At 42.9% G+C, this 14,180-nt stretch overlaps 1 protein-coding gene across 11 annotated transcripts in view; it reads right to left on the minus strand.

The window, feature by feature from the left end:
- Positions 1 to 6,126, minus strand: part of celf4 (CUGBP, Elav-like family member 4) — a 106,156-nt gene extending 100,030 nt beyond the window's left edge. For all 11 annotated transcript variants that reach the window (XM_078166904.1, XM_033626389.2, XM_033626392.2 and 8 more), the window contains exon 1: positions 5,523 to 6,126. In XM_078166904.1, coding sequence (XP_078023030.1) covers positions 5,523 to 5,799 — 277 coding nt within the window. In that variant the 5' untranslated portion in view covers positions 5,800 to 6,126. The remainder of the gene's footprint in view (positions 1 to 5,522) is intronic.
- Between the last annotated feature and the right edge of the window lie 8,054 nt (positions 6,127 to 14,180).

Below are 14,180 nucleotides of genomic sequence, written 5' to 3' on the forward strand. Positions count from 1 at the left end.
TTGCCACATGGAACCATTAACTACACACTAACACCTTGATATATGCTGACTCCACCATTTAACTGTATGATACCAGACATGCATGCCCTCCTGAACTATCAACACAAAAAGTTTTCTGAGAGGCAAATGCCTATAAATGGCAATGTGACTGTATGTTTGAAATTACAGTCATTTCAAATATGCGGCACACTTTAAATCGTTTGTTACTGGTACATATTGAGGGGTGAGAACCAGAGGGAAGTAAGTGAGTGAGTTTGTTATGTTTCTTTATTTCTTTTAATCTTAAATATTAAAACTTCATAAACATGTGGATGACAGTGTACTAAATTAACAATATTTTGACATTTATTGAGAAAAAAAAAGTTTTTAAGTAAGTGCAGTTACGTCCGTTTTGACCCCAATTAGTTCAGTGTGTTCAGTGTTAAGTCTTTTGGTTTTTGATTAATAACTTAAGATTGGTTAAGAATTCAAAAGTTCCCTTTTGGGTATTTTGCTCATCAGGAGCTTTCATTTGATATATATAACTCATCTTTGCCCCAAATGTCACATATGCCCTTCTAGTTCTCACCCATCAATGTGTTACCAATATATATATATATATATATGTATATACATGTGCACACAACATATTTACCCTTGTATACTTTTACCAAACTTGCAGTTTGTGCTGAACACATGTCAGCTTGTTTCATCCACTCTTTAGGAAGTGAAATGAGATGACCATGTAGGTAGAGCCATCCCTTTACATTATCTCTCTCTGTCTGTGTGTAAAGGTCAGTGGTTTTAATGAGAGAACCGCCGAGGTCAGACGAGCCAGAGGGCTCCACCTCCCTGACAGGCCTCATGACTCCAAACCTGCTGTTAGCATGCTAATCCTTGCACGAGCTCCACGAGCACTCCCTCCTTTGGCTTGGTGCGGTCATCTCTCACTGTGACTAACTGGCTCCCTGCTTGGCCATCAGCCGGCCCCCATCTGACAGTCCCCTCCAATAATAATGGACAACAGAGGCAGTGCTGCCTTGACAACGGCCCTCCTGACAAATTAGGCTCACTGTACTCCCCGCTCAGACTCCGCCTCTTGTTTCCCCTCTTGTTGCTTGGCAGTTCTGGGTTGTGCCAGGACAGGGGTGGTGGTGGCGTGTGTGGGTGTGGCGCTGGTGGTCGAGTGTACTTTGGTACGAAGCGACCCCCCCTGTGACACATGTTGCCTTTCTCCCTGACAAAACACTCAAAAATCGATTGCGACGCATCTTCATAGAAACGGGGCACAATGTGGGGCCTGAGCGCGCATTCTGAGCTGAGCTGAGTGGAGGATTCTGGGCCAGTGAGGAGAGGAGGAGCACATGAACACACACACACACCAACACACACTCATCCCAAACCAAATGCGAGAGGAGGAGAGAGAAGGATCCCACAGAGAGAGGATGATGCAACGAGAGTGAAATTTTTCGGCCGGAACGCATGCTGCATTAACGCAGACCTGCAGGACGAAAAAACACACCCGCACTTCTCTCTCTTTGTTCAGAGCCAAATTTGGCTTTATCCTCCTTTTTTTCCTGCAGACAGTACTCCTCTAATGGCAACCTGTAACACCTAATTGCCTGCAATAAAACACAGCATGAGACTTTCATGTTTTTGGCATCGTGACTTCCTGGCCTCACCAAACACGATGAGCCCAATGATCTGCTCTGAACCTGCTCCCCTGACACATTCACTTAAAAGGGCTGAAATATCAATACCATAGACGTTCAGAGGGAACCATAACTCCCTTTATGTGCTGCATAGATTATAACCCCCATCTGTGGCATAAGCCATCTGCAGTATGGGTAAATTTTAACACGATTACCATTGGTCATTACGCTGTATCTCCACTTGTTTGATTTTTAAACATATTAAACCATTTTCTCAAGTATTGAGATTAAACTGAAAAACAGCCCACATGTTATCATTAATCCCCACAGTTATTTTACCAGTGGTGTCTTCTTTTAAAAGCAGATGACCCGCACTGAAGACCTGTGACATTTTATTTACATCACTTGCCAGGTCAAAATGGACTTTTTGGCTCAAATCTAAGTGGAGTTTCAGCACCTGCTTTGACTTTGAGCAACTCTCTGGCTTTGCAGCCACTTTAACTGTCTGAGCCTATGGCGAGAACTGTTGCTAATGTATTTAGTTTGGCCAAGGACAAATATATTACTCGCATTAAATTACCACCAAATGAAACAACAGCCGTAAAACAAACTTGGTGACAGTTGCATTTGCATTTGCTCAGAAAAAACGAAAATGTAGACAATAAAGGTTTGGCCTGGAACACAATACTGCCTGAAGATGTGACAGCAGTAAACAATAGATAACACCTTCGGTTATTAAATGTCTTCCCCGTATCATTGCAGCTCAATTACCCCGGTGATTATTACATGAAATCAGGCTGATGAATAGTGCTAGCAATCATATCTACACCTTCTCTTCCTGAATAGATCTCCACCTCCCATGCTGCATCGCCAGGGAGAGGAGAAAGAGAAAAGGGCTGGCTCTTTGTGCTAGCCGTGCCTCTCAGCCCCGTTGTGCTTGGTAGCAGCAGCAGCAGCAGCAGCAGCAGCAGCAGCAGCAGCAGCCGGTGACCATTATAAATGGCCTCTATTAGCATGGCTCGGTCGCAGAGGGGAGAGAAATAAAATCATTGGGAGAATGTAGGCCTGCACTGGTGTCCCTGCGCCCGCTCCGAGCCTCTGCAGACCCCCGTCCCATACTCCCCTCCTCCCCGCTCCCTCCACCCCTCCATTCCAAGGGGACAGAATCCTAAAGACTAGATTACTAGTGATACATGGAGTCATTATGGGGAGGGTTATGGCAATAGTATCACAGGCACGGCTGACAATGGCCATAATAGGGGTCTCTTTCTTCAGCAGCATTACCACAGCAAAGGCTGTTTCTTTAGGCTTGTTGATGTACAGCAGAACAGGAGAGCCTTTTATTACCTGCCGTAGCAGAAAAAAAAGCTTTGTATTATCCAGCTGAAAACCATGCTTATTTCTTTGTAAAGGTGCCATGTCTCTTTGGGTAGAGTTAAATGAATGCAACAGTATCCCCAGATGAGGCATTACATTGTTAGCGATGACAGTTACCAAGTTGTGTGCCATTTGAGAGGAAAAAACCAGAGGTAGAACAAAATTGTAAAGGAAATGACAGTTGATCATCTACAATCTCCGGTTCAAGCCGAGGCTTTTGTGCTACCACAGCCATTATCCAACATGATGCACTGTCACTGGAACAGGCAACATGTCACAGCGAGTACATAAAGTGAAGACAAAAGGCGAAAAAGGGAAAGCAAAGAATGAGGGGGATCAAGCAGAGTTAATGAAGAGGAGAAAAGATGGAGGAGAAGAATAGAAGAGGAGTTTTCTGGTGGGCAGCTCTATAGACCTCAGTCCACTGGAGCATTTCACACCTTAAAGGGTCATCATGTCCTCGGTTTGACTCTTTCCACTCTATAGCAGGACTCTGAAAAATGCATACTGCATGAAGGAGCTGAGGGAAAAGGGGAGAGGGGAGGGTCGTGACAGATCGGAACATGCATGTACAAAATGTACAACACTATTTTAGACCACCAAAATGGCACTGATGAGTTGACAGTTTTTCAGCTTCTGGTTGGCAACAGTGAGCCAGACTTTTTGGAACAAATACAGGAAAAAGTGCCAGAGTTTAACAGTTTAGATAGCTTTCATTTCACAAGGCACAGAGAAACAGCATGCATCATTTCCCTCCAAAATATTTGTGTATCTTCTCATAAATGTATTTACTTTTGTCTCAAACTCTCGCTGTGATTGCATCCCATACCTGATTCATGCTATGCTGTGTAGTCTTCAATAAAAGCAGTTTGACGGCAGAGCACACAGTCACTCACTGTGCCTGTTATTTGTGGGACGTGCTGTCTTTTACTGCTAATTTGGGGAAGCTTCTATAGAAACTTCAGGAAGGTGTTAGGAGTGTGTGGAGGGTATGCGGCCTTCGAGCAGGTTGCAAGGAGCCAGTGAGCTGGCGAGCCAGGGAGTAGCTAGAGCCTCCAGCTAGTTAAAATATGAGCGCAGCGGGGGCTCGCTAATGAAAGCGGGGGCCCAGCCTGGGAAGCAGGGCCGTATATCGCGGTGAGGAGACAGTTCTTAGAATCAGCTGGCGAGCCGTGCCTATAGTTCTGGGGCCACTGGTGATTAACTGTCCAACAGGGAGTCGCTACTACAGCTGGGCTATTAATAAAAGATAACCTCCCCCCCCCCCCCCCCCCCCTTCCCTTCTCCACCTCTTTGGTTTCCCCATGCCTGCAGACAGTCTCCGCCCTCTGCGATTATTTGTATATCATAATCATTTCCTGACACATGGTGCATGTCACACATTGTTTACATGGGACGGAGGGGGCTTTAAAGGGAGGAAGACAGGGGGGGTTCCCAAAAAGTGATAGCTCATTCTTAATGTACTTTGCTCCCCTGGGTGATGTCCTGCAGGTATGGCAGATCAATTAGTGACCTCTCATTAGATGGTGATTTGCAGAGAATGACCCTTCCCTTGAGAGTGGAAAATAAAATACAGGAATAAAGCAGAGTCATTCCTGTTGCACCAAAAACACAAGGCAGGCTGTTAATATTACACCAAAAGGCCATACAGCATTGTTATCCCAAAAGTTTATGATAATTCACAGCTGTAACGAAGACAGGACACTGGGAGCAGGTATAAAATCAGCTGCACAGAGTGAGAAAGTTTTTTAAAAATCAATTAAAATATTTCTGTGCAATTTACGTTTCTATTTTATAGTTTAAATTTCATATTTAAGGAGGAATAACTCAGATCACCAGCACCTGAATATCTCAAAAAGGTTTTTAAAAGGCTGTAGAAAATTACTATATATTCATTGGCCTACTCCTCTTGTGTTGCACACGTGCGTACACACGTGCACGCGCGACCGCCCCCCCCCCTCCACATACACACACACACACACACACACACACACACAGCGAGAGAGTTACGGGCAACAGAGTGTACGGTGCTGCGGGCAATCACACACAGCCTCCCCGCTATTGCAACGTGAAAACGTGAGGTTAATGGCCTGGATTTAGCGCTGTAGTGAATGAAAGCACGTTTACAACCGCCGGACTAGATGTGTGAATACTCCCGTGCACACACTGCCCACATAGGAACATTGCTCCTCCTAATATCACCCTACATAAATTCATGCCGTCGTGACTCCCGATTCGTGACACCCTCATGCTTGGATATGTTTGCCCAATAAGACTGAAAATGATGCACTGGATCGGAGAAGCAATGAAAAGTCTAACAAAGGGATAAATGTCCTTTTTTTGGTTGCCACAAATCCCGACAACAACATGCGTAAAGTCAGCCTGACGGAAAATTGCACATTTTGCCAACAATCGTGATTTTAGGATCCTCACTCTCACCAGTGTGTGACAGATTTCACACTGACAAAAACATGTAGAAGCATAGCTGTCTCTGGGAACACGGGCTTAACCCACCTTTGTGCATGCCCGTGAAGCGGTCCTTCAGCACAGTGAGCTCGTAGATCTTGCCGAACTCCTCGAAGAGGGGCCGGAGGTCCTTCTCGTCCAGGTTGCGGGGGATCTGACCGATGAAGAGTTTGATGGCATCGTGGTCCTTCATGGGGATGGTGGCCGGGCAGCCCACCGGGCTGTGGCTGTGGCTTAATCCGTTCACGAGCCCGTTCGTGCTGGCGGAGACTACACCGACACCGTGCACCGTGCCGTCCACCTGCCCGTTGGTTAAAGTTGCCATCTTCGGACCGGCCAGTGAGTTGGGATGGGTACAACAGCAGCAGATGGTGATGGTGGAGGAATCGTTTTTACGTTGAAAAATAATAATAAATAAAAAAAAAAAAAAAGCTGGTGGAAGTCTTGGTCAAAATTTGGTTCCGAGACCAAGCCGTGCCAGAGCTGATTCCACTCTCGTCCTATCAAAGCCAATATTTACACTGATGTGAAAACACATGTAGCATTTGGCGAAGACGCATATCAAAAGCGCGCAATGCCGTTGGTCCCGGTGGAGGCTTTGATTCCTTATATTTATGTCCTACCCAATAACTCGTTCATTGATTTCATAAAAGAGAGACAGAGAGAAAGAGAAGGGGGAGGGAGAGGGAGAGAGAGAGAGGGAGAGAGAGAGACCAAGAGCGTTCACTGTCTATTTACACCCACGTTCCCTCGTCCCAGCTTCTTGGCACCCTTTTATTTTTTTGCATTGAGGAGTCGGTATGGGTGTCTTCTCGGTTTAAACGGACGGGGCCAGTTCAATCTCAGCCAGAACAGTGGGGAGGTTTGAACAAAGGGGGGCCGCTATAAACTCGGCATATGTCAAACCCAGCGTTTTCTGTCCCCCCTTTTCTCCTGCGAGGACCGAGTGGTACATTCCAGCGAGGGGAGAGGGTCTATAAATAGAGAAATATAGAGAATACGGTCCTTTGTGCTCCTACTCAGAGCAAATAACTACACATTCACCAACTCGAGAATGCATTACATCGTGACTGACATGCACACTGTTCTTATTAATGGTAATAAGCTGCACAGCTGTCTGACAGCAGATTACTCCTGATGTGTTTTTGCTTCAGTCAGAATAAAGAGTTGCTGTAGGTGTGATGGGAGAGGAGGTTTGATTTGTGCTTGAATCACACTTCATATCATCTTGTAGCTTTCCTCATCTTCGACAGCAGCAGCAGCAGCAGCAGCAGTGACTCCCTGCATCTTCACTTCGCTCCTGGACCGTGGACAGCTCCGTGGTGCTGAAACGCACACAGTCCCGCAGGCGAAACTAAAAACACACCGATGCAGGATTCATCCGACGGTCCCGACTGCTCGTTAATGTCGACTGCAAACGCATTTTTTTTTGTGTGTGCGCACCGGTGAGACGACGTATTATTAGCTTCCTCTGCCATTTCCAAAGTCATGTGGATTAGATGATTTGATTTCCAGAAAGGGGAAGTCTGTGAGCACCGCCGAGTGGCGTACAGAGGGGGCACATCAGAGGGGGAAAAAAGTCACACAGGAGTGGGACAAATTGACACGACGCACGGAAAATCCACATTCAGCGACGTCGGCAACTCTTTAGGCTTCCTCACACTCACAAAGACAAAAAGCAAAAAGAAAAATCTCAATCATAATTCACACTGTAAATACACAAACACATCAGAGGAGCTATTTCGTCGTTAAAAAAGGGGGTTGAATGATCATTTGGAAGGACATGTAATATTCAGTTTCCTCGTGAAATTAATTTTGAGCTTACTTCAGGCCTTTAGGCATCAGCCAAACAGTTTTTTAATCAAATTTAAAGTGGCCAGTCTGATTATAGCAGTCCTTGATTTATGAAAATCTAGTGTGAGTGAGTTAGGTGCTGATATTAAACCCCATTCAGAGTGAAGGTCTAAAACAATTACACATAAATTAAAAGCACATTTACGTCTGTGATAGAAATTAACTGAGCATTCCTGATTAAACAGGTAGAAAAAAAGGAGAGAAATTCCTGCTCTCTTGGGTTCAACATATTACATTTTTTTTAGCACCATGCTCCAGACAGAATGATCTTTATTATCTGACACTGATCATCTTACTGTTTTGCCCCTAACCTGTGATCTTACACCTCCGAATTTAGTGACATGGGGAAGGTGCAAATGGACTCTCAAAGTGGGCACAATTTAGGATGACGGACACGTCTTTTGGATATATAAGATCAGATATTTCCCCATTCAATTCTAACCTGAGCACTGGCATGACCTCTCTGTTCAGATCACTGGCCATTCTCTTTTATTCCTTTGGGACTCAGTTCATGGTGTTTATCTCTGTTCCTAAAGGACAGCTACACCTGAGGTCATGGCAATGTGTTAATGATAAGAGTGCTCATATTCCTATTGAAATCCAGTCTGAGGAATGTCACTTAAACAATCAGCAAGGTATATGGAAAATTAATCAGTGACAGAGGAGCTATAGCCTATAATGTGTCTCAGGCTGGGTGGTCCTTAACCATGTCTCTGTCTGCTTCAGTGTGGGATGCTATCTCACAGAAAGACAGCAAATTAATATCCACATGTTGAATAAAGATGCATATACATTATGATCTACACTGTGTGGAATACAAGGAATGTACTTGACACACATACACACACATGTACACATAATCGTGTGTACAAACACGCAAAGCCGGTAAAAGTCGTTGCCTCAGAGGTGTCACGGTATACCGGTACTGACAATAACCGCGATATTCAAAGATTAAATACTGAGAACATGTTAATCATACACATGTTATAATATCATATAAATAATCCAGCACGTTTTAAATAATTTCTTTCCCTTCTCACTTTGTCTCCCCCTCCTAACACCATCTGCTTGCCTTTGCAATATCAATTAAGTGTAATTGCTCTTTCTGTTCACTTTTGTATTGTTATTTTTACAGACTGTCTCCACCTCCCTGCACTCGTTGGGGTGTAATTAATTTGCCAGGAAGAAGTATAAAAACATAAGCAAAGTTCAAGATGAATTTGACTGAATATATATTATTATTTTTCAAAATTCCTATAGATATTTTGCGATAACACTGTTACTGTGAGCTGTTTTGGCCACAGTAATCATAAAGTACTACACATATGATCATACTATACCTACTATATATGATAATATGTTATATTCATGTCAGGCCACAGGGTAAAGTGTGGGGTACACAGACCACAATCCTCCAGTGATGATCAAAATGAACCGGTTGTGTTCTCCAGTTCTGCTTCAGTGTCTTCAGTCAAACCACGCAGCCCCAAGGCCTCACAGTATAGCAGCGACATCCAAGGCTCATAATGTTGACCTATTTGTTTTCATTTTTTGGCTATGAGGCATACCCCCCTCCGCCTAGACATTAGCCAACCATTAAATAACAAAAGCGACACACTCGGCGCCTCTCTCACCTTTTTCTGCTCCTCCGCCAGCTAAATGGCCCGGTAATGTCATCCCGTTCTCACGGCATGACCGGGCCCCGGCGGGGCGGGAGGGGTGGAGAAGGGTGGAGGTGGAGAGGTGGGGGTGGGGGGGGGGACTTGGCTTTCTTTGGCATGACACCGTGCACTGCTCTCCAAGCTTTCCCTCGGGGCCACACTCCATTCACCACAGCAGCCTTGCCTGCGCTCACGCCCGACTTACCTCGAGCAATATTTTTTAATACAAGGGTGAAATGGGAGGGCACAAATCATTGTAATTATGTTCAGTGGGTACTGCTGTGATGATTATGTAAGGTATGGCGCCACGATGGTTCCCTCACGGTCTGTTTCGTCACACAGCACACTACCTGTGAGCCACTATGAAATGTTTTCAGTGTCGCCCGGAGTGAAATGGCTTCGGTGACTGAGCCCATCGGACTGATAATAATAACACGCAATTAACGAGCAAGACGTGTAACTGTGTGTCTTTTCGCTCCCAAAATGGCACTTATTTTAATCCGTTTGGGTATACTCAAATGTGACCGTGTGGCTCTTCAAATCATTTGTGCCCACTGCACAGGCACACTGAGAGCAATTCAAAGCACCAGGTCTGTCAAACACGTTTCATTTTTTATTCTCTGTAACACTAAACTCTGTATAAAAAATATTCATTTTCATTTCCAAAAGCTGTGTAGTGATATGAATCAAGGCTGGACTTTGTTAATATTTGCAGCCTATTAATGACAAAGCGGCAGTTGTACAACAAGACCAAACACAGAGATCTGCCTCTGTCCATGGTGCTGAAACTAACACAGGGCCCTGCTACCAAATGTACGCCTCTGTTCATGGTGCTGAATTTAATTTAGGGCAATACGGACAAGTGTTGCTCTTTTAAAAGGCAAGGAGCGCAATAAATCCTCAATAACACCTCAGAAAGCTCGAGGCCTATAAGACGACAGCATGGACAAGGTGTAGACAACCATATGGGGACTCCATGTTTCCCTCAAAATATTCTCTGAGCTCATCAAAAAGAGGTCACTTCATTCCCTCCCCCTCCCCTTTCCAAATGAACCTTTGCAATCATACAGCACAAGAGGCCTATTTCGCCCTTGGAATATTGCTCCCCCGCTCGTCATGGCTTCAATTTTCAGTTTCGGCACTGTAAACGGTTGCAGCAAGGCAAATAAATGAAAAGGGAAATGAAATTCTGGGTAGCCAAGTTACACAAATAGATTGATAATCTGCATGGGGCACCATAAAAAGCTCTGGCGTTTTCAATATTACCTATTCTGCATAGTAATGTCTTTTCTCACCTCTCCTTCATATGGGACAAAGTTCTAAATCTCCTGTAGCCTTGGGACACCCAGGCTGTATATCACCTCCCAGTAATTTAGGAGGAAGAGCGCAAAGGAATGAGGAAACGGCAGGTGCATGACTAAATGCTGAGAAAGTTTAGAGGGACGAGGAGGGCAGGAAGGTCCCCTTTAACTTGATTAGCACCAATTTGTTAGAGATTGGAAGGGATGTGCCAAGGAAAAAATTACCGCAGTAATTTCAGATGTGTGCATGTCATCTTATAAAAAAGTACACAACGTTCTTGGCATGTACTGTATCTGTGTGGCATGATGATTTTACTTATACTGTATGTCACGTGTGGAGTTTTCATATTCATTATACACAACGACTTCCATCTAGTTTACATATGAAATGATTTGTTTATGAAGGCATTAATAGGGAAGGACACAGAGATATGCATAAACCCAAAGAAACATCGCTGGTAATTGGGAGTGGGAATATTTCTTATTTCTTCCAGAGGAAAAATGTTTTTTATTGGGTCATGTGTGGAATGAGCAGTCTTACAGTGGAAGTTTGTTGACACTGGGTTGAGAGGCGGGATATTGTCTCCCCATGGGCAAAAACAAACAAAGGCACAAATGCATTCAATAATGCGTTTTAGAACCATTAAAATTATTTGTACAACATCCTGCCAGCACATGTATGGACTAAACATGTCCTGCAACCTTTCTTTAGTTTAACACACACACTGTAGGATATTGTGTGCTTGATAAAATTAGCACACGTGTAGGTCCCCAAAGTATGGCCACACATATTTAACGCATAATTTAAGAATGCGAGGCATCACCCTCCAGTGACCAGAGGCAATAGAAATAATTTTCAGCAGTTATACGAACTAAGTTTAACAAAGTTTAAATGGTGCCACAGTGCAAGATATTAACAGGCACACAATCCCCATTTATCTGTAAGAATTGGAAAATTGTTGCATTACGCAGATGCTGCCCAAAATTCCTAGAACGAGCATACAGCCGAGCACAAAACAGAAAATGACAAGATGCTATGGATTTCATTAAAATAAAGCCTGTAGATTTGTGAATTGCACAGTCTCCTGGGAATCTCATTCTGTGGAGCAATGAGGTGTGTCTGTCTCTCGCCCCTGCGGTTATACCTGGGCTACATTGGAAAGAAATTAGTGCTGTGACATTTGACATGGGTGGGCGTCTCTGCCTGTGCCGAATGCCAGCTGCACAGATCAGCCGTGTTGACAGCTCCTCTCCTTGACTGACTCGCTGCCCTGAAAACACAAGCCTCTTGACAAACACCAGCTTCTTGACAACATCACACATGCACTGGTATGCACCACGCACATATAAATGCAGCTTCAGGCACATAGATGCACCCATACATACACATGCTTTCACACTCGGAAACATGACAGAAAATTAACCTAATTCCTCTGCAGTTCTTTTGTGGCTATAAAACCGTATTGTCGTGTCTGATGTTGTGAGTCATCTAGTCAATCATTCAAGGCAGAAAATGTCTCCACTCTCTGGCTGCTGTCTGAATCATGCAGCACCAAAAATCCTATTTCCACTACAACAGATCAATTCCACAGAGGGGTCAGGAGGTGAGTTGAACCCTGACCCCTGGCTTTGTTGGCGCACACTGATGATACTCCGAGGGCTTGACCTGGTTGTCAGGGTGATGTGACACCTCCATTCCAGATAGGCAGCCATTTTGGGGCCAAAGTTTCTGACTCCACGGTGTCATTAATTGCTCTGGGGAGGAAAGTGGGACTCACAGGGGAGTGAGATAACACCTGGTTCTCTGGTATACCCCTGGGCAAAAAATGTCTGGAGTAAGGATGAGGTGTAGCGCTTGTGTCACCGCGTGTGTGGAAGTGTGCGAATGTGTGTGTGTTAACACAGTGTGCATGTGCTCACTCATGTGTATGTGTGCATCATATTTTTAGATCACTGTAATTCACATGTGATGGGCGCAGGACAAGTGAACAAACCTACATGCAAAAGCAAATATGAGCCTGTCTTTGATCATGTGACCCAGAAATTCCATCGGCCTTGTCAAGCAGAGATTTTATTTACTAGCAGGAATGTCCCTCTACACACACACACACACACAAGTGAAACAATGCTGCTGTGACAGGTTTACAGATAAGTTATATACTGTGGGCTGGTAGCCTCTCTGCTGATCCACATGTCCAAAAATGTCAGGAGACAGGACAATAATGGATAATCCATCACTGGATTTCTTGGCAACACTTCAATTCAAGTCCCCCTATTTAGCATTCATAAGCAGTATACGGGCCATTCTACAGAATTGGTGCAAAGTCAGAGTTGGAAACATCTTGAAATAAATGTGTCTTTTCCCCAAAACTTTTCATGTATGTTAGTTGTATAATATCCAAGGTACACATTTCTAGTAGTTGTACAGTTAATTCTCATTTTGTATTTTCATACAGTTTTGGAATATTTTTCCTCTCCCAAAATTTGTCACTACCGAAACACAATGAAATATCACATGAAATAAATGGTTATATTAATCTATAAAAATTTTGTTTATATCTACCTTGTAAATATATTTTTTTGAAATTTTATTTTTCAAAATTCACAGGTAAATTGAAAACTATATAATTTTAACAAATTTTTTAACCATTATTTATCAGAATCATTGGATTTTGAATCCAATTTTTCTTTGAAAAGGGCATAAAGTTGTTCATAATGATTACAAACTTTAGGATTCATTAGTTTTAATACACATTGAACCAAAGACCATCACAATATCTTAGTTCATAATTCAATATACTTTATTTTTGACAAAACATCACATGTTTCGGTAGTGACGGCACATTTTCAGTAGTGACAATACCGTTTCGGTAGTGACCACAATATATTGTTTGTCACGGCTGAATAAGACTGTCATCATTTTATGTCAATAAAAATAACTAATAACTCATAAATGTTGAACACATGTATATCAGACACACATCTGACATTAAATATCTGAAAATGACATAACAGTGCTTGAATTTCAGATTACACCGTTTCGGTAGTGACTGTTTCGGTAGTGACAATTTTAGATAACTAGCTAGCCTCGCTTAAAGAGGATAATCAGCACATGGTTAGCTAGCAGTTTTCTGAACTATTGCACACACATAAAAACTATTTTTTCTGCCATAAAACCAAAAAAAGTTTGTTTAAGTGCAGTAAATAGGTGTTCGGTAGTGACGTCTCTTAAAGTTACACACTGATTTTCAGACTTTTGAACACCTTTTCTTCAAAATGATGAGACCTAGCTACTCACCATGCAGCCAAAACATGAGAGGGACAAAGGAATACTTCCTGATAAAAAAATTAGAGGTGTGGCTTAAATCAGTCTTAGCCTATGGACTAAAACCTACAATGTTTCGGTAGTGACAAGAAAATGAGGGACAAGATTTTTTACACACATTTTCATGATTTACAAAAAATATATAAAATCAATCTACTTTTTTACACTTCCATTTCAAATAAATCAAAAAGACCCTTCTAAAAAGAACAAAAGAACATTTTATAAAAATCATTTCACTATCATTTTCATGAATTGAAATTTAGGAGTTGGGGTTGGGGACAGCCACCTCACAATGTAAAGTACCCTATAAATGATGATTTTATATATATTAAGCATACTGATATCTTAAATATCATTTGGTGTTTCAATAGATAACTGCAAGATCTTATTAAACATGTAAAATTTGCATACTTAAATGTTTTTTAAATTTGGTTTTTTGTTTGGGGACAGCAGTTTGCACCAATTCGGTAGAATGGCCCATACACACATTGAATTAATGCTTTGTAGCACACTATGAAATAGTTTTAAGCCGATGCAAGTATTTATGTATATGTGAAAAATATAT

This window comes from Epinephelus lanceolatus, chromosome 1 (assembly GCF_041903045.1).
Source record: "Epinephelus lanceolatus isolate andai-2023 chromosome 1, ASM4190304v1, whole genome shotgun sequence".
Taxonomy (NCBI): Eukaryota; Metazoa; Chordata; class Actinopteri; order Perciformes; family Serranidae; genus Epinephelus; species Epinephelus lanceolatus.